This window comes from Marmota marmota, unplaced genomic scaffold, assembly GCF_001458135.2.
Source record: "Marmota marmota marmota unplaced genomic scaffold, marMar, whole genome shotgun sequence".
Classification (NCBI taxonomy): Eukaryota; Metazoa; Chordata; class Mammalia; order Rodentia; family Sciuridae; genus Marmota; species Marmota marmota.
Genome location: NW_025999905.1, coordinates 13,756,353 through 13,771,320, shown reverse-complemented (window position 1 = coordinate 13,771,320; position 14,968 = coordinate 13,756,353). Strand labels below are relative to the sequence as shown.

The 14,968-nt window shown below is 41.5% G+C and overlaps 1 protein-coding gene across 1 annotated transcript in view; it reads left to right on the top strand.

The window, feature by feature from the left end:
* Positions 1 to 14,267, top strand: part of Rapgef5 (Rap guanine nucleotide exchange factor 5) — a 236,419-nt gene extending 222,152 nt beyond the window's left edge. Inside the window, 3 exon segments of the mRNA XM_015498139.2 lie at positions 2,390 to 2,454; positions 7,219 to 7,273; positions 10,301 to 14,267. Of these exon segments, the coding sequence (XP_015353625.2) occupies positions 2,390 to 2,454; positions 7,219 to 7,273; positions 10,301 to 10,419 (239 nt within the window). The 3' untranslated portion in view covers positions 10,420 to 14,267.
* Positions 14,268 to 14,968: the final 701 nt, after the last annotated feature.

The window sequence follows — 14,968 nt, the reverse complement described above, 5'->3', positions numbered from 1 at the left end:
GTATTTGAAGGAAAGGACTGTCAGGGTGCTTGTGTGTTTCTTCTTCCTCCACCACTTTCAGTATCCTTTCATCCAGTTCAAATTTAGGAGGAGGTGTTTGGAGCATGTTCAGGTGTCTCTGGTTGAGACAAGGACCTGGCAAATCATATCCCATGACTTAAATTCGCACATTCTAGTTTTGAGCTCCACTACCTATGGCTGTCTTTTTCTTACTCCTTCCTCGTCACACATCAGCCATTCAGCCACATCAGCTCTTCAGCCACTTTCGGCCCTTCCCCTCTGGGCTGCAGCCCCTTCCAGCCTCTCTCTGCCCACTTGGTCTAGTCAGCTCCCTGCTTATCAACCTCTTCCTGGCCTCTCCTGGACCTGAGTTCAGCCTGAGAGGGAACCCACAGGAAGAGCAGAGATTTAAAGCAGGAGTGAGTGAGGAGGAAAACAGTTCAAAAGTTGGAGAGGCAGCAAGTGTGCCAGAAATTCAGCAGGTGGACTATAACTGGAAGACCCAAGACTCTTCAACTTGAGGGGCAGCATGGCGAGGGTCCCCAACTCTCTGGGTTTGAATCCTGGCTCTGATGCTTACAGTAGGGGCATGGATCAGCTGGGGATGTCCTTTGGGCCCAAGTTTCTCACCTGCTTACCTCCTAGGGTCTTATTGTATATAGTCTTTTGTAAGGGTTAAATGAGTTAATGCAGGTACAGCACTTCAAGTTGTGTCTGACATCATTGTCACCATTGTCCTTAGGAACATAGGGAGAAGGTGCAGAAAGGGACCCAGGAGCTCTGAGAGTCATCTGTAATCTGGAATTTTCTGTGAGGAAGTAAAGGCAAGCTTCCAAACTGTGTTTCATGTAGACAACGAGCTGTTTTGTTTGCTATACACGAAAGTTAAAAGCTAACTCTGTTGACAACACTTTTCTAAATATTGTGTCACAGAGTGAAAGCTTGCAGTTATTTTCTGAAAGCAAATTTGTGAAAGATAATAAAATAACCAGAGAGTGTCAGATTGTGTCATTAATTGTGAATCGTTTTCCTATTAGGACACCAGTTTAAAAGGAAAAGCAGCTTATGAAAACATTGCAGGCTACACTGCAAGCTGTGCACAAGGGAAACCTTGGTCAGAGTTGTATCAGTGTGTGCTGTAACCATGTCACTGGAGTCATCTCCTGGCAGATAGTCAAAGCTCAGTGGCCCAGTGTTTTGTAGGCAGGTTTCAGAAGCTCTGTATCTTATATTAGCCCCTAGGGACCAGCAGAATAAAAGTGCTGATTAAATGCAAATATGCTTTCTTTCTGTTTATTGGAGTTTTAAAGCCCTTCATTCCCCTCTTTTTCTATCAGGTTGTTTGATTACAGTTTTTATTTTTATTTGGTTAGATTTCCATGTTTGTGATAAACCATGAATATTTTTGTGCTCTTTAAATTATAGTATATTTCTTATTATGATCCTTGTAAATGCTCAGAGATGGACTTTCTGATCTGAATTTGTGTCATTGTTCGTTATCAGAGATTCAGTTACTATCTTCATTGAGTCTGATGACCAATTATCTTTCAAGGAGGCACTTCTCTGTATTTTGCAACCCAAAAGAGATTTTTATTTGAATCTCGTGTGTGTGTGTGTGTGTGTGTGTGTGTGTGTGATGGAACCCAGATCCTTGTGCATTCTGAGCAGGCCCTCTACCACTAAACTGCACCCCCAATTCCTTGGTCACTTTAAATTTTGTGAATCTCAAGCAAAAATTAGCTTTCCCTCCCTCCAAAAGTGTACCTTCACCCTGCCTGCCTTATTTCCCTGTTCATCAGTGATGTTTTCCTTCTACGCAGCCAGATGGGACCAGAAATCCAGCTGTTTCCAGCCCTGCCCCTTTCCTCACTCACTTCCTATATAGAATCAGGCACCCACTCTGGGAACCAAAATTTTAAATTGAATAGCTAAATCTAAATTTTAACTATTTTAAGTCAAGCAAATCCCATATACCTTGCCAGGGATTTTTAAAAAATTCAAACACATAGATATTAAAATCCTGTTGTGTTTGAGTATTCATTTATTTTCTGCTCAGTTGTCTGGCCTAAAAACATAATGGGCCAATTCAGTCAAAGAATAATGTTAGTTTCTTTCTAGCAGGTTGAAGTCAATACTTGACTGAGAGTGTAGAGCATGTTCTTTCAGTAATATTAAACTGAGAGAGAGAGAGAGAGAGAGAGAGAGAGAGATCGTGCACTTTCATAGCAGATATTATACAGGTTTAATTTCAAACTGCCTGGTTAAATGTGTGGAATAATTCCATCAAGTTTAAGAAATATTTACAGGTTCCATTGTTTCCAGACCTCTTCAATCCTGCTCCATGACCCATTCCTAACAGTACATATGTCTTTTTGTTTTTAACTTTCAGATGTAACATTTATTCATGAAGGAAATAAAACATTTTTGGATAATCTCGTCAATTTCGAAAAACTGGTAGGTAGATTTTATCATTTCTCCTTTTTCCCACTGTAAACAAAGTCTATCAGCTTAATCAAATGGTTGAGTATGTTTCTCCATCAAACACATGGAGACTTCCAGGGGCTTAATTGGCTGCACTTTGTACATTGTCAATACACCATGTATTCCACTTAAAAATAAGCGTGCTAGCAAGATTTAGGGAACAAAACATGCAACTGTGTGCTTTATTTTTAAAAATAACACTTCATTGGGTGAATATTAATCATTGAGTATTTATTATGGAACCAGAGTACAAATGTAAGGTCCCTGTCAGGAGGAGTTCACGCACTCAAGATTGAACTTTGCTTCTTTAGAGTGTCTCCTGATGCTTCGAGGTGCATTGCTTTAGAGGTACAAAATGAGAAAGTCTTGCTGGGCAGATGTGTCTGCCTCCCAGTACCCCAAGCTTGGATATGAACCTGGGATTTGTAGAGTCTCCATGTGAGAGGAATGACCACCCCTCATGGGCTCTGACATAGGAGCTGCCTGCTCATGAGTTGGGGGGTCTAGTCTGTTTCCCACATATGTGTTTCCCAAATGTCTCTTTTTGAATGTTCTTCTGTATTCTCCCAGGTACTTTGTCCTACAATGGGCTCCATGAGCCCTTCTGACTGACTGTAGGCAGATGAGGAGTTACCGTAAGAACAGAGGGCTGTGATGTAGAGTCCTCCAGAGAGACCCACTTATACTACCAGAGGAACAGATTTGTCTGACAGATGAACTTTAGTGTCATAGATTAAATGTTCTGTCATGGTTAAAGATGATCCTGGTAACCTTCTCCAGGGATCCTGACCTTCAAGTGACCTTTCCAGTAATGGTAATGGACTTGCATGAACTCATTTAGGAACTGACCCCTGCTCCCAGTGAGACTGGGTCAGGCCTCTGAGAGAAGGTTGATTGAGGTAGGGGCCATAGACCATGACCAAAGAACAGTTCAAATTGATGTGTCCAAATACAGTTTGGCATCTGACCTTTGCCTCATAAGAGAAACTGCTTTGATCATTAGGCTGACTGGCCACACACAGGGTGAAGCTACACAGGAAGAGCTGGTAGCTCTTGTACAGCTCCACAGCTCAGACAGAGTCTGAAAGTAGACATCTTCAGACATCTTTCCATAGTGCCCTTCTAACTACTCTGAAGACAGTTGCTTCATTGACTAATTAATTTTGAAGTGGAAATGTTGATGAATTTTCAAGGTTCTCTGTATGTTCTAGAATCAGAGTTTAGTTGTTGTAGATGCTCTATCTAGTCCAACCAACCCAGACAGAAATAGATAAAGTGTTGTTATTATTTTTGTTTTTTATTTATTTATTTATTTATTTTTGGCATTGTTATGTAATGTCTTGAGGATCACAGCACACCTATTAGCAACAGAGGCTAAAGTCACTAGAATTCTCTAACAGGTTAATCTCCAGCATTTGCTATTAATGAAATGATTACAGTAATATGAAGCTTTTGATCAGTACTTACTTTGCCTCCTGGTTAAGAATACCAGATGAGCTTGGTATAGCATGTGTGAAGATGTGGGATGAGATGGGTCACACCAAGTGGGATTCTCTATAAAGGTCTAGTCACTTTTTCACCCTGACCCAGACAGTACAAGTTGGAACAGCTGTGCTTTCTGTGACCTGATTGTTGCCTGTGGTTAAGTGCAAACTCATGGTTGACCTTCTCCCCACAGTGAATCAGTGATTTGGTTAAGCTTCTGTGTCATTTCCCTTAGATAGTGCCACCAAAATGAGAGAACAATTCCATAAAGGCACAAGTGAATGTCGTGGAAGTATTCCTGTACCCTCACCCTTTCCTTCTCTCCACCATCAATGGTCTTTCCCTGCTATCTCAGCAATCCCTCAGAAGCCTTTTAATGCCAGCTTTCATGTGCTAGGACTCCCAACTAGCAGTGGGAACCCAAACAAAGCCTAGATAATACTGATTTCACTAACATTAGTAATGTACCCCCACATACCTTTTATTTATTTATTTTTTCTCAGTACTGGAAATTGAACCCAGGGTTGCTCTACCACTGAGCTGCATCCCCAGCCCTTATTTTTTATTTTGAGACAAAGTCTGCTAAGTTTCTGAGGCTGCCCTCAAATTTGCAATCTTCCTGCCTCAGCCTGCTGAGAAACTGAAATTACAGGCACTCACCACCATACCCGTCTCATACCCTTAATTCTTTAAGACAGTTTAAGGAAGTAGTATGGCATAAGTAATAATCTATTTTAAGTTCCAGAGAGGAGAATGAGGATATAGGTGCAGTTGTGTAAGCACACAGTAGGCCCATAGCGCACACCACTATCCAGCAGTTACTAGCACAGCATTTCTAAACAGAGAAGACTTTGTGCTATCGGTGATCTCCTGGTCCTCTTAAGACTTAAGATGGCACCTGATACTCAGCATGCTTCAGGTTGACCCAGCCTTACATGGGAAATATAGGGTGAAGTTAAAATTTTTCCAAAAGGACAAAAAAAAATCAATTTTATGTCACACATAGATCTGTGTTATACTTGAATGCTAGAGAGTGAAACTGACCTTCCTAGTAGAGAGTATTTTTAAGGAATGTTTTAGCAAAGGCCAGGGTTTCACTGAAGTTAAAACAGGATCATCTTTCACAATAATGAACCAATAGAACCTAAGTGAATTAACTTGTGAGAAGCCAATTCCTGGTGATGGATATTAACTTAAGCCAGCTAGCAGATAATTCAGTGTATTATCTTTATCTGGCTGACACAGGCCAACACATTAGATCAGACCACATGCAGATCCAGAAGTGCTCATTGGCTCTAAGAAGATTTCTATTGTTCCCTGGGCTAAGTTCCTTGCTGCCTCAGCAACTCTAAATGTTTCCATCTCAAACTATCAAATGGTAAAGAAACAAAGGATTTCTCCTTCTCTTTTTATCCCTCGATATTAAGAGCATCATCTTTTAACATATTCCCTCCCTCCCCCTTCAGAGAGCCTGGAAATGAGAATCAGGACTCAGATTTCAATGCCACATGCAGTACCGGCCTTACCTCAGCTGGAGACTCGCATGAACTGCATAAATGGCACATGATAGAGATCAATGTGACGCCATAGCCTAAAACAACGAGAAAACTGTTCTGGGAATAGGAGTAAAATTTGGGGAAGGAAATTTAACAATACATTCACATAGACATGAGTCAGGTCTCATTTCCTTTGCAAATGCCGCTTGAGCTGCTGCTGTAATCACTGTCCCATTTAATTTTCCACTATTGAGTGGAAGTACATTAGCAGTACAGTTGTGAGAACAATTTAATCAGTAGGCCATATTCAAATACCATTTCTGTCATTCTGCTGGATTTTAAGTGAAAAAAATTTTTCATGGTTAACATTATTCTTCCAGCAATAATCCACTCAGAGTTTGCTATATGTGGCTGATCCTGTGTTCAGACAAAATGGGAAAGATGGTGCCCAGTCAGGGGTTCTGGAAGACCAGTTAATGAGTAATGTTGATTCTTGAAAAACAGGATCATGTTTGGATTTGGGTATGAAACAGAGTAGGGAGTTACTATATATTCTCTAGAGACACCAGAGAGCTAGACTATGATGACAACAATATCTAGAAATTATTCTGGCAGTAGAGTAGGAGGAACCATTATGGAGAATAATTTCACCCAAAATGCTATGTCTGCCATCATGGAAAACTGATACTGGTAGAGATAGCTAGGAGCCCATAGCAGGTACAAAATATAAGGAGATAGGATCTTGTCAGAAGCAGCTGCACATTTAAGAAGACTGGAGATCATGAGGACTTTTTTTTTCTTTTTTTTATTGGTTGTTCAAAACATTACAAAGCTCTTGACATATCATATTTCATACATTAGATTCAAGTGGGTTATGAACTCCCATTTTTACCCCAAATACAGATTGCAATTAGAAAACCAGGTGCAGTGGCGCACACCTGTAATCCCAGCAACTCAGGAAACTGAGGCAGGAGGATTGCAAGTTCAAAGCCAGCCTCATCAACTTGGCAAGGCCTTAAGCAATTTAGCAAGACCCTGTCTCAAAATAAAAAAGATATAGAATGTTGCTCAGGGGTTAAGCACCCCTGGGTTTAAGCCCTGGAACCAAAAAAAGAAAGAAATTAAATTAAAATACTGAAGATGCTAGGAGGAACTGTAAATTATGAACAGAAACTAGTCTTCACAGAGATGTTAATGTTGTAGAAAGCATTCATCATTCATAAGCACCCCACATCCTGCCACCATTTGAGCCTTTGAGCCCACAAAGCTTTCTGCCTCCCTTCAGCACTAACATGGGCATCTACATGTGTGATATGTGGCAGGTGCTCCAACAATGACAGGGACTATGCACACAGCACAAAGAACAGTGGGTGTGGTGGGAAAGGAACCTCCCAGGTCAAGAAGGGAGATCTCTGAAAGGCTTGATGGAGAGAAGGTGCCACCTCACCTGCAGAGAAAAGTCTTAAGCAAATGTGGACAGGAAGATGGGGTGGGAGGACTGGTTTCTTCACGGCATGCTTTTCCATGGCCCAGAATCCGTGCAACCCAATTTGGAAGCCTCCATTTGTGCACACAACGACTAAATATTCTTTTGTTATGCAAGCTCAATATAATCAATTGAAATTATGTTTGGCTTTAAGTATAGCTCATCTCTAAAGGTGTTAAGACTATCCATCCTTCCCAGAAAACACTGCTACTTCAGCAGCACCCTAAATAACACTTCCATTGATATATTCTTTCCTTTTTTACTTTCTAGCACATGATTGCAGACACTGTTCGAACTCTGAGACACTGCAGGACTAACCAGTTTGGTGAGTAGTTGATGTCAGGAATGTACATAGAATACACATTAGTAGTGAATGTGGTCATATCACAAGTATTTATGGTCATTAATTTAAACAGCATGTAAAATAAATACATATACATATGTATATATGTAGCATATTTTAGATCTCACTTTGATTCCTCACTGCATATTTGGGATATAGAGAAAGACAAGATATGATAGATCATTAGTCTCTCATGAAAGCAAGTTTACCCTGTCCAGAGTGTTTTTAGACATTCAGGAGCTCTCTACCAAACCCTTGCCCCAGAAAATGTTGCATAGCTTGCCCATGGTCTCAGAATTATGGGTGAGTTTAGCAGGGCAACCCTGTCCCTGACCTTTTTTGCTTGGGGCCTTCTTGGACTAGGAATAGTTTGTAAAAAGTGCCTAAAGCAGCCTTCCAGAATTTTCTCGTCTCCAACAAAAACTTCCTGTCAGGAGCAGCTTTTCAGCAGAGAAAGTATTTTTCTGAACACTTTTGTAGAATCCCCACTGAGACTATGTATGTAGGAATATTTGTCCCATTTAAAATCTCAGGCATAATTTACAGTGTGTTTAAATGGTGTTAGAACATTGCAGGAAGGAAGGAAATCTGCTTTATTGAGCTGAAGGAGCTTTCACATGGGGTAGCAGAATCCTGACACCCACTCTAGTGAATGTGCATTGTTAATCCTATAAGTACAGAGCAGAAAACTGAGGCTCAGAGACCAGCTCAGCAACCATTGTATAAACTGAGGCTGCCTGACTTCCTTGCCCATGCCCTCTGCCCTGTGAAGATTTTATAAATAAAAATGGTGATTTTTTAAAAAAAGAGTTGAATTCAGTAATTATGAATCAATCAATAGATGATTGCTAAGTAAAACTTAAATAACACATCCTCATTTAAAAAATATTTATCAATAATACAGAAGTATATGCACAATACAGACTAAAAGTCTTCCCTCTCAAAGAACGTGCTACTGTCTGGTATGCATTCTTTAAAAAGCACTTTCTACTTTCTACACAGTGATGCTGTTGGCTGGCAATCTTGTCGTCCAGGAAAGCAAATTAGAAACTGAACTTCTGTATGGATCATGAAGTTTTTTGTTTGAAAAGGAGAATTATAAAAACAGGATTCTAATTTTCTAAATATTCACATCAACCAATACCATTTAATATGTCTTTATATGATTCTTCATTAAATATATAAGTATATGCAGCTATACTAGAAACAGTTATAAATACATTATCATGGGGATTCTTTCAAAAGTACAAGCACAGTGTCACTTCTAGTTTTTTTGTCTTTCTTTACTTTCTTTCCAGTATTTGCTGGGTATTCAGCTAATTCTAACACATCAATCTCATCCAACAAGGGATGCTAGATTATGTTTCTTCCAAGTATGAGCAAGTAGTTTATAATGACTTGGCTGGTCTTGAACCTCCCACCTAGAGGAACGTGACTCTGCAAAGCACTAGTTAAAGGAGAAATTGAACTTTGACGCCAGTTTGGGTTCAAATATCGATATACCTTTAAAAATTGGGTAGGACGGAATTATCTGTGTTCATTTTAACAGTTTATATGGGCCTAATAATACTAGTGTCAATATTTGGGATAAAATAATGTTAATCAAGTCACTTAGAAATGATACAGTATCATACAGGTACCAGTTGTCATGGTTGGGGCTTACTCATACTGCCATCTTTTAAGATTTGCAAACTAACAACAAATTTTTCTTTAGAGCATGATGTTTTCCAAGCCAATTTTTACTAACCCAAAAGCAGTTTGTTAGTGTCTTCCAGAGAAGGCATTCTAGAATAATGCAGCTTTTGGTTCGTGATAAAAGCATTTCACTCCCATTTCTTGCTGAAATTAGGAAGCCTTGTTGCTTTTAAACCTTAGAGTTGGGCTGGAGTGCAGTTCAGCAGTAGAGCTTTTGCAAGGCGCTATGTTCAATCCTCAGCACCAAAAAAAAAAAAAAAAAACCTAAAAGTTGCAAGCCACCAATAACAGACAAATCTTAAGTTATTTCCTCATAAAATGTATTTGTCATAAGAGATGTTGTGGGGCAGGTATTTTTGCCAGGAGAAAAAAGTGCTGTAATAAATGCTCAGCTTCACAGTCTCCCTCCTTCTCCAGTGAGCTCCAGAGTCACACCCTGCCTGCAGGACTCCTGCTTGCAGTTCCGGGAGGCAGGAGGGCGCACTGTGACCCCATATGCACTGTCTCCAGGGCGTTGATCCCTCTCCCCACACTGCAAGTTGGTTTGTTTCTTGAGTGTGGACTGGGCTTGCTCCACTGTCCATCTCCGGTTCCTTATCAGTGTTGTCAATAGCCTTGGCACATACATGTTCACAGAATGCAGACCTTTATACAGTAACCTTCTTGTGGCCCCTTGATTCTTTGACCGTCCTGGACTCGTGGGTGGGAACTCCTGGCCTTCTCTGAGTAGACCTCAACCTGTACACACACTGTGATTGTTAGCCATACCTTCGGTTCTGTTATATCCTTTCATTCAATCTTGCACTAACTTTTTCCCCAAAAATAAGGATACCAAAGAAGTGTGCAAAATCTAAAAAAACAAATAATAAGTTGGTGTTTTTGTGTGCTGAACAGATTATCTGACAAATCCAGACCGAGGCCAGCTATGGGTTGAAAGACTGCATAGCACAGGAGCTCAGACCATGGAGTGAGGAACCATGGGGCCTGGGATACATCCTGATCACACCACTAAATTATGTTACTGTGCTCAGTTTTCTCACTAGGGAGAGGGATGGCAGCATAACTTCTACATTGGGTATAATGTCAGGTAATGACTGCTATAAATACCGGGCCAGTCTGACAGCCCAACCTGAGGAATCCAGCCTAGGTGAAGGGGTTTCTACTGTTAGGACAAGGAGGCTGCTCCCCAGATTCTGACTAGTGAGGACCGACTGGGAAGATTTACTCTAAGTCTTCGAGTGGGGTTTAGTGGGATTTAGAAATGGCATTACGGCTTTTGTAAGAGTGATTGTCGACTTTTCCTCTAAAATATAGGAGGTGACGTGTCTCCAAAGGAGCATCAAGAGCTGAAGTCCTATGTCAACCACCTGTATGTCATCGACAGCCAGCAGGCCCTGTTCGAGCTCTCCCACAGGCTGGAGCCCCGAGCATGAGCCTGCCGCCCCGCCTTCCCCTGTGACTGCAGCACTTTGAGCCACGGGAAGGTCTCTGCCCAGCAAGCTGCTTTCCTGTGAGAAAAGAAGTCGCTGAGTTTTATCAGTAGACCACAAGAAATGCACAGGAAAGCCAGCCAGAGTGTGTTCAGGAAGTGATGTCAGCCGCCAGAGACGGAGAGGAGAGGCTCCTCCACGCTGCTGTCGGAAGGAAAAGGCAGAAAGAGCCAGAAGCATTCTGGGAATGGAGCAGTCTGGTTTCTCATGATCACGTGTTGATCCAGTCCAAGTTTCAATTTGAAATGTGCCAGCATTAAGAGGAGAAAACGTGTCCTGACGTACAATGAACTAATATTTCAGTAAGAGTGTGCATACAACAGGAAGGAGTTTCCCTTTTCCTGGCATTAGATTCCTATCCATAGGCTGTTGAGGGATGGTAACACCTACAGACAGTGATGGCACCTCTAGATTTCCAGGGAGAGGGAAAGGCCTCTTTCAATACTAACTGACATCAACAAAAGCCACTGTGTCTAGGGAGACTGGAAGATTTGCTGCTTGGCAGCCCTGCCCTGCCGTGCAGAGGAGAAATGTCAAGGCATGCACTTCTTTGCATCCACAATCACTTACCAGTGTCTGCTTGCAGGTGAAATTAGTTTCTGTACAACTGATTTGCAGTATAGACAAGGTAAACTAAGTTGCTTTGCCCATAAGGAAAAATAGTAGTCTTTAAGAAATTGACTCATGGTTTAAATTCTGGGATTTTCTTTACATTTGTAAGCAGGTTTTTATTTTTTATGGGGCACAGTTTGATTTTTTAAAAAGCGTAGTGCCTGATGCACTGTAGGCACTCAGTAACAGCATATTGAAGTAACAGAATCATAAAGGTCTGCATTCTGTGCCTGGTGGAGCCTTAGTGTTTTGCATACCCCCAGGTGGGCTCCTTGCCCACAGGATGGAATGAGAACAGCCCCTGAGGGAGGTGAGGCAAGATTGGGTGTGTGAAGCACTTAGCACCCTCTAAAAAGAACAAGATGATAGGTTACTGGGGATTACCAGTCTTTCAGCAAATGGAAAGTGCCCAGAAATATCCAAATGTCTGATTTATGCTGGAGACTTAGAAGTCTTAGTTCACCTCCCAGCCAAAGCAGGAAGCCTTGCTATATTATTTGCCTTTTTCTCCCTGTCCCCAGGAAGTTTCACAGTCATCTGAGTCCTTTTTATTATTTCTAGTTTTACAAGTTGGGCCCCTTCTAGCAAATAAGACCTCTTAGTGTTCTCAAGGACTGACTTAGAGGGGCTCCCTCAATCTTGAAATGAACAAAAAAGCCTGGGAGTGAAAATAATCCAGTCCTCCTTGCTAGCTAGTTGTTTGTCACCTTGCTAAAATGCAAGGCCCTGCTTTGTGTATTTGGTCGCTTCATTCTCAGAAGAATGTGTGAATCTTGGTGCACTTCCACTCCTGCCTGTTCATTTCCTAAGTGCCCATACAGACCTGCTTCCTTTCTGTCTCGTCAACACTCAATTCATTCTCATTACTGAGGTGTGTCCAGTGCTTCCTGACACCCTTATAGCAGAGCTGTTCCTATGTGGGGAACATTTCTGCTAGGACTTTCAAAGAAACTCAGTCTGGCCCAGCATGTTACAATTCAGTCCTGTGAAAATTCACAGGATTCTATAGAACAACTCTGCCCAGGGCTGGTCCACTCAGAGAAATGCTCCATGCTGCTGATAATGAAATAAGACCAGAGCCATAGAATCAGGGAAAACAGCCTTTCCTGAGGGCTAATCAAGCACTCAAAAGGCTCATCCCTTGCGCTAATAGAGAATGGCATGGGCTGAAAGCACATAGTACCCATTTTTGTCTTTCTGTAAGCTAGCCACCAGAGTTTGTCCATTGCAATTATGGTAAGCCATTTTGACATTGCCTCTGCGTTTTATAATTTAACATATTTACATTAGCTCTACATTGCACCAAGTTAGAGATTACTTTTAGACAACTAATTTTCAGTGGAGATCCATCTATTTCAGCAGAGCACATGCTGCCTAGACCCCGATTCAGATAAGTACAATCAGCCAAACAAAGCCACACAGATATTATGTCTCAATACATTTTATGTGGTGCTCATTTGCCTTTTCCTCCAAAGCAAAAGGAAGGTAGGATCTTGTTTGGTTTTGATTTGCTTTTCTACCCCGATCTTCTGAACATCTAAAATCTTGAAACCTTTCTGAAATTTAACAACTGTTTCTAGAGATTTCCAAGGCAGCAACTCTGAGCATGTCCATCAGCAAACAGGCACAGAATGTAAACGCCCCCCCCCTGTGGATGGGGATGGCCCTGATCCCTCTCCAGACGGTCATCAAGGCCTTTTCAGAATTGCCTTCATTCGGACTAGGAGGGCGAACTGGGAGATGTCAAAGCTCTTTTCCTGCTTTCCTTTGGATTTTTATGATTGCATAAAATTTCCATCCACTCTGAAAATCTTGTGTAATCTGGCACCTTCCCCAGCGGGTGATGAATGGACATCTCTAAATGGGTTCTTTCTGTTACAGCATGACTCTCCCTCAGCTCTTGTGGGTCTTTGGATTTGTTAGCATTTAGCAAACCAACCCTGCTTGGAAGTTAGCACAGGACAGTAGACCACAGGTTTCTATAGGCAAAATCACAAGCTTTCCCATTTAAAAAAAAATGTACACATTTGCAGATGTTCCATAGGATACATATTTTAAATTCCCTCCCTTATGATCTGTATAATTGCCAGATGGTTGTAGTGATGCATATTATGACCTACTTTCATTTTTTCTAGCATTCTTAATTGTGTTTAGAACAAATTCATTTTCCTAGACCAGTACCAGTTGGAGGTAGGGTGGCATATACATTGAATTTAGAAGAATGAGAATAAAGTGAACATACCCACACCTCTCAGTTTGTAGGGAAAAGATGTCACTCGCCTGTGAAGTGGGAAAGAAACAGGTGCAGGGAAGAGAAGGTGCCGCTGATGACATCTGAACCTGGAGCTGGCCCTTTGCTGCAGCCCAAATCCCAGCACTGCAGTTTTGCTAGAGCCGATGTTACACACTGCAGAACCAGAACCGCCTGCTCCTACGTGGCACAGCCAGTGCAAACTTCTTAGAACCTGGGCAAGAACATCACAATTTGGAAGATCTGATCCACTGCAGTCATCCAACACAGGATTTCTTCTAAATGCTTCCAACACGTGTCCTTAAATTTCAGCCTGCTGAGTAGTGAGTGGGCCAGTTTCACTTCAGACAGAGGGGGAAAAAAAGTTTTTAAGATTTGCCAAAAAGTGAGATGAAAATGTACTACTGTATAAAGCAAAGCTGTATATACTAAACATTTTTTAGCAGAGCAATATTTATTTGCATAGCCTATTTATTGTATTCGTATGACACTGTTATTAAATACCAGGATAAAATCAATGACCAGAAGCAAGGAATCTTGCCTTTTAATGTACCATTACTGGGGACTGCTGTGACATTGTCAGCCTGCATTAACAATTAGAAGATAGAAAACCCTCCATCAGGGTGTCTACCTAACTTCTCAGGGACTACACTTGGTAGTTATCCACCATTAGAAGAGCTGGTAAATATGACACATTTGTTGAGTTACCAGAATTGCCATTAACAGTGTTTCCTTTCTCCTATTTCATGCTTTCTGCCTCTGTATATATGACTGTGTTGTGTATTTATCGAAGCTAGTAAGCAATAATTTATATGTAAAAATGGCCAAGCAATATAAGGTTAAAACTTGTATAAGTAACATTACCTTATCTTGTATTTTCAAGTGTTTTTTTAACTGCTTTTCCAAATATAAGACTATGTTAAAGATACTATCCATGGCTCATCACTCCTTGCTTTTTCCATGATGTCCCAGTGACAGGTGGTACTCGGTGTGGACCTCAGAAGTCATTTGTTCCCTGAAAGAGCTACAAGTAGATGAAGATATTCTCAACATGCCCACAGAAACCTGCTCCCTTACCCTGCTACTGGGTTATTGCAGGCAGTTCCTGAATACCATATGTTGGAAACTGCATCAGTGGTGGTGTTCTTAGATTTGGGGAATCATATAACCACTGTCTACTCCTTGCTCCATGAACAGGGCCATAAGAGAAGTGCCAAGTCCAGTGGTGATACCCTGGTCCTAGGGTAGAGGTCCTGATGACAGAGGAGCTGTGGGAAGATGGCACAGGAAAGGGGGATATTAATGATGTCTGGGGCCAGTGGATAAACTAGCTTTATCTGTACCGTGGTAGACCCCAGCAGTTTGGAATCCTCCCAGTCTTTCCCTTTAGGACATGTAGACATCTTGCCCATCAAAGTCAAGAAGTCTTTGGCATGATGTATTCCCTCCTGAGAGGGGAATCATACATCTCACCATGTTGAACTCTTGCTCTGTCCAGTGAAGAGTGGAGACAAGTGACCCATGCCACTTAGAGCAAAGTCCATGCTTGCCTTGTCTGCTTTGCTAGGAGCCCCCACGCTGTCCCAGAAAAAGGCGGTACTAATAACCTGAGTCTTGGAGCATCAGCAA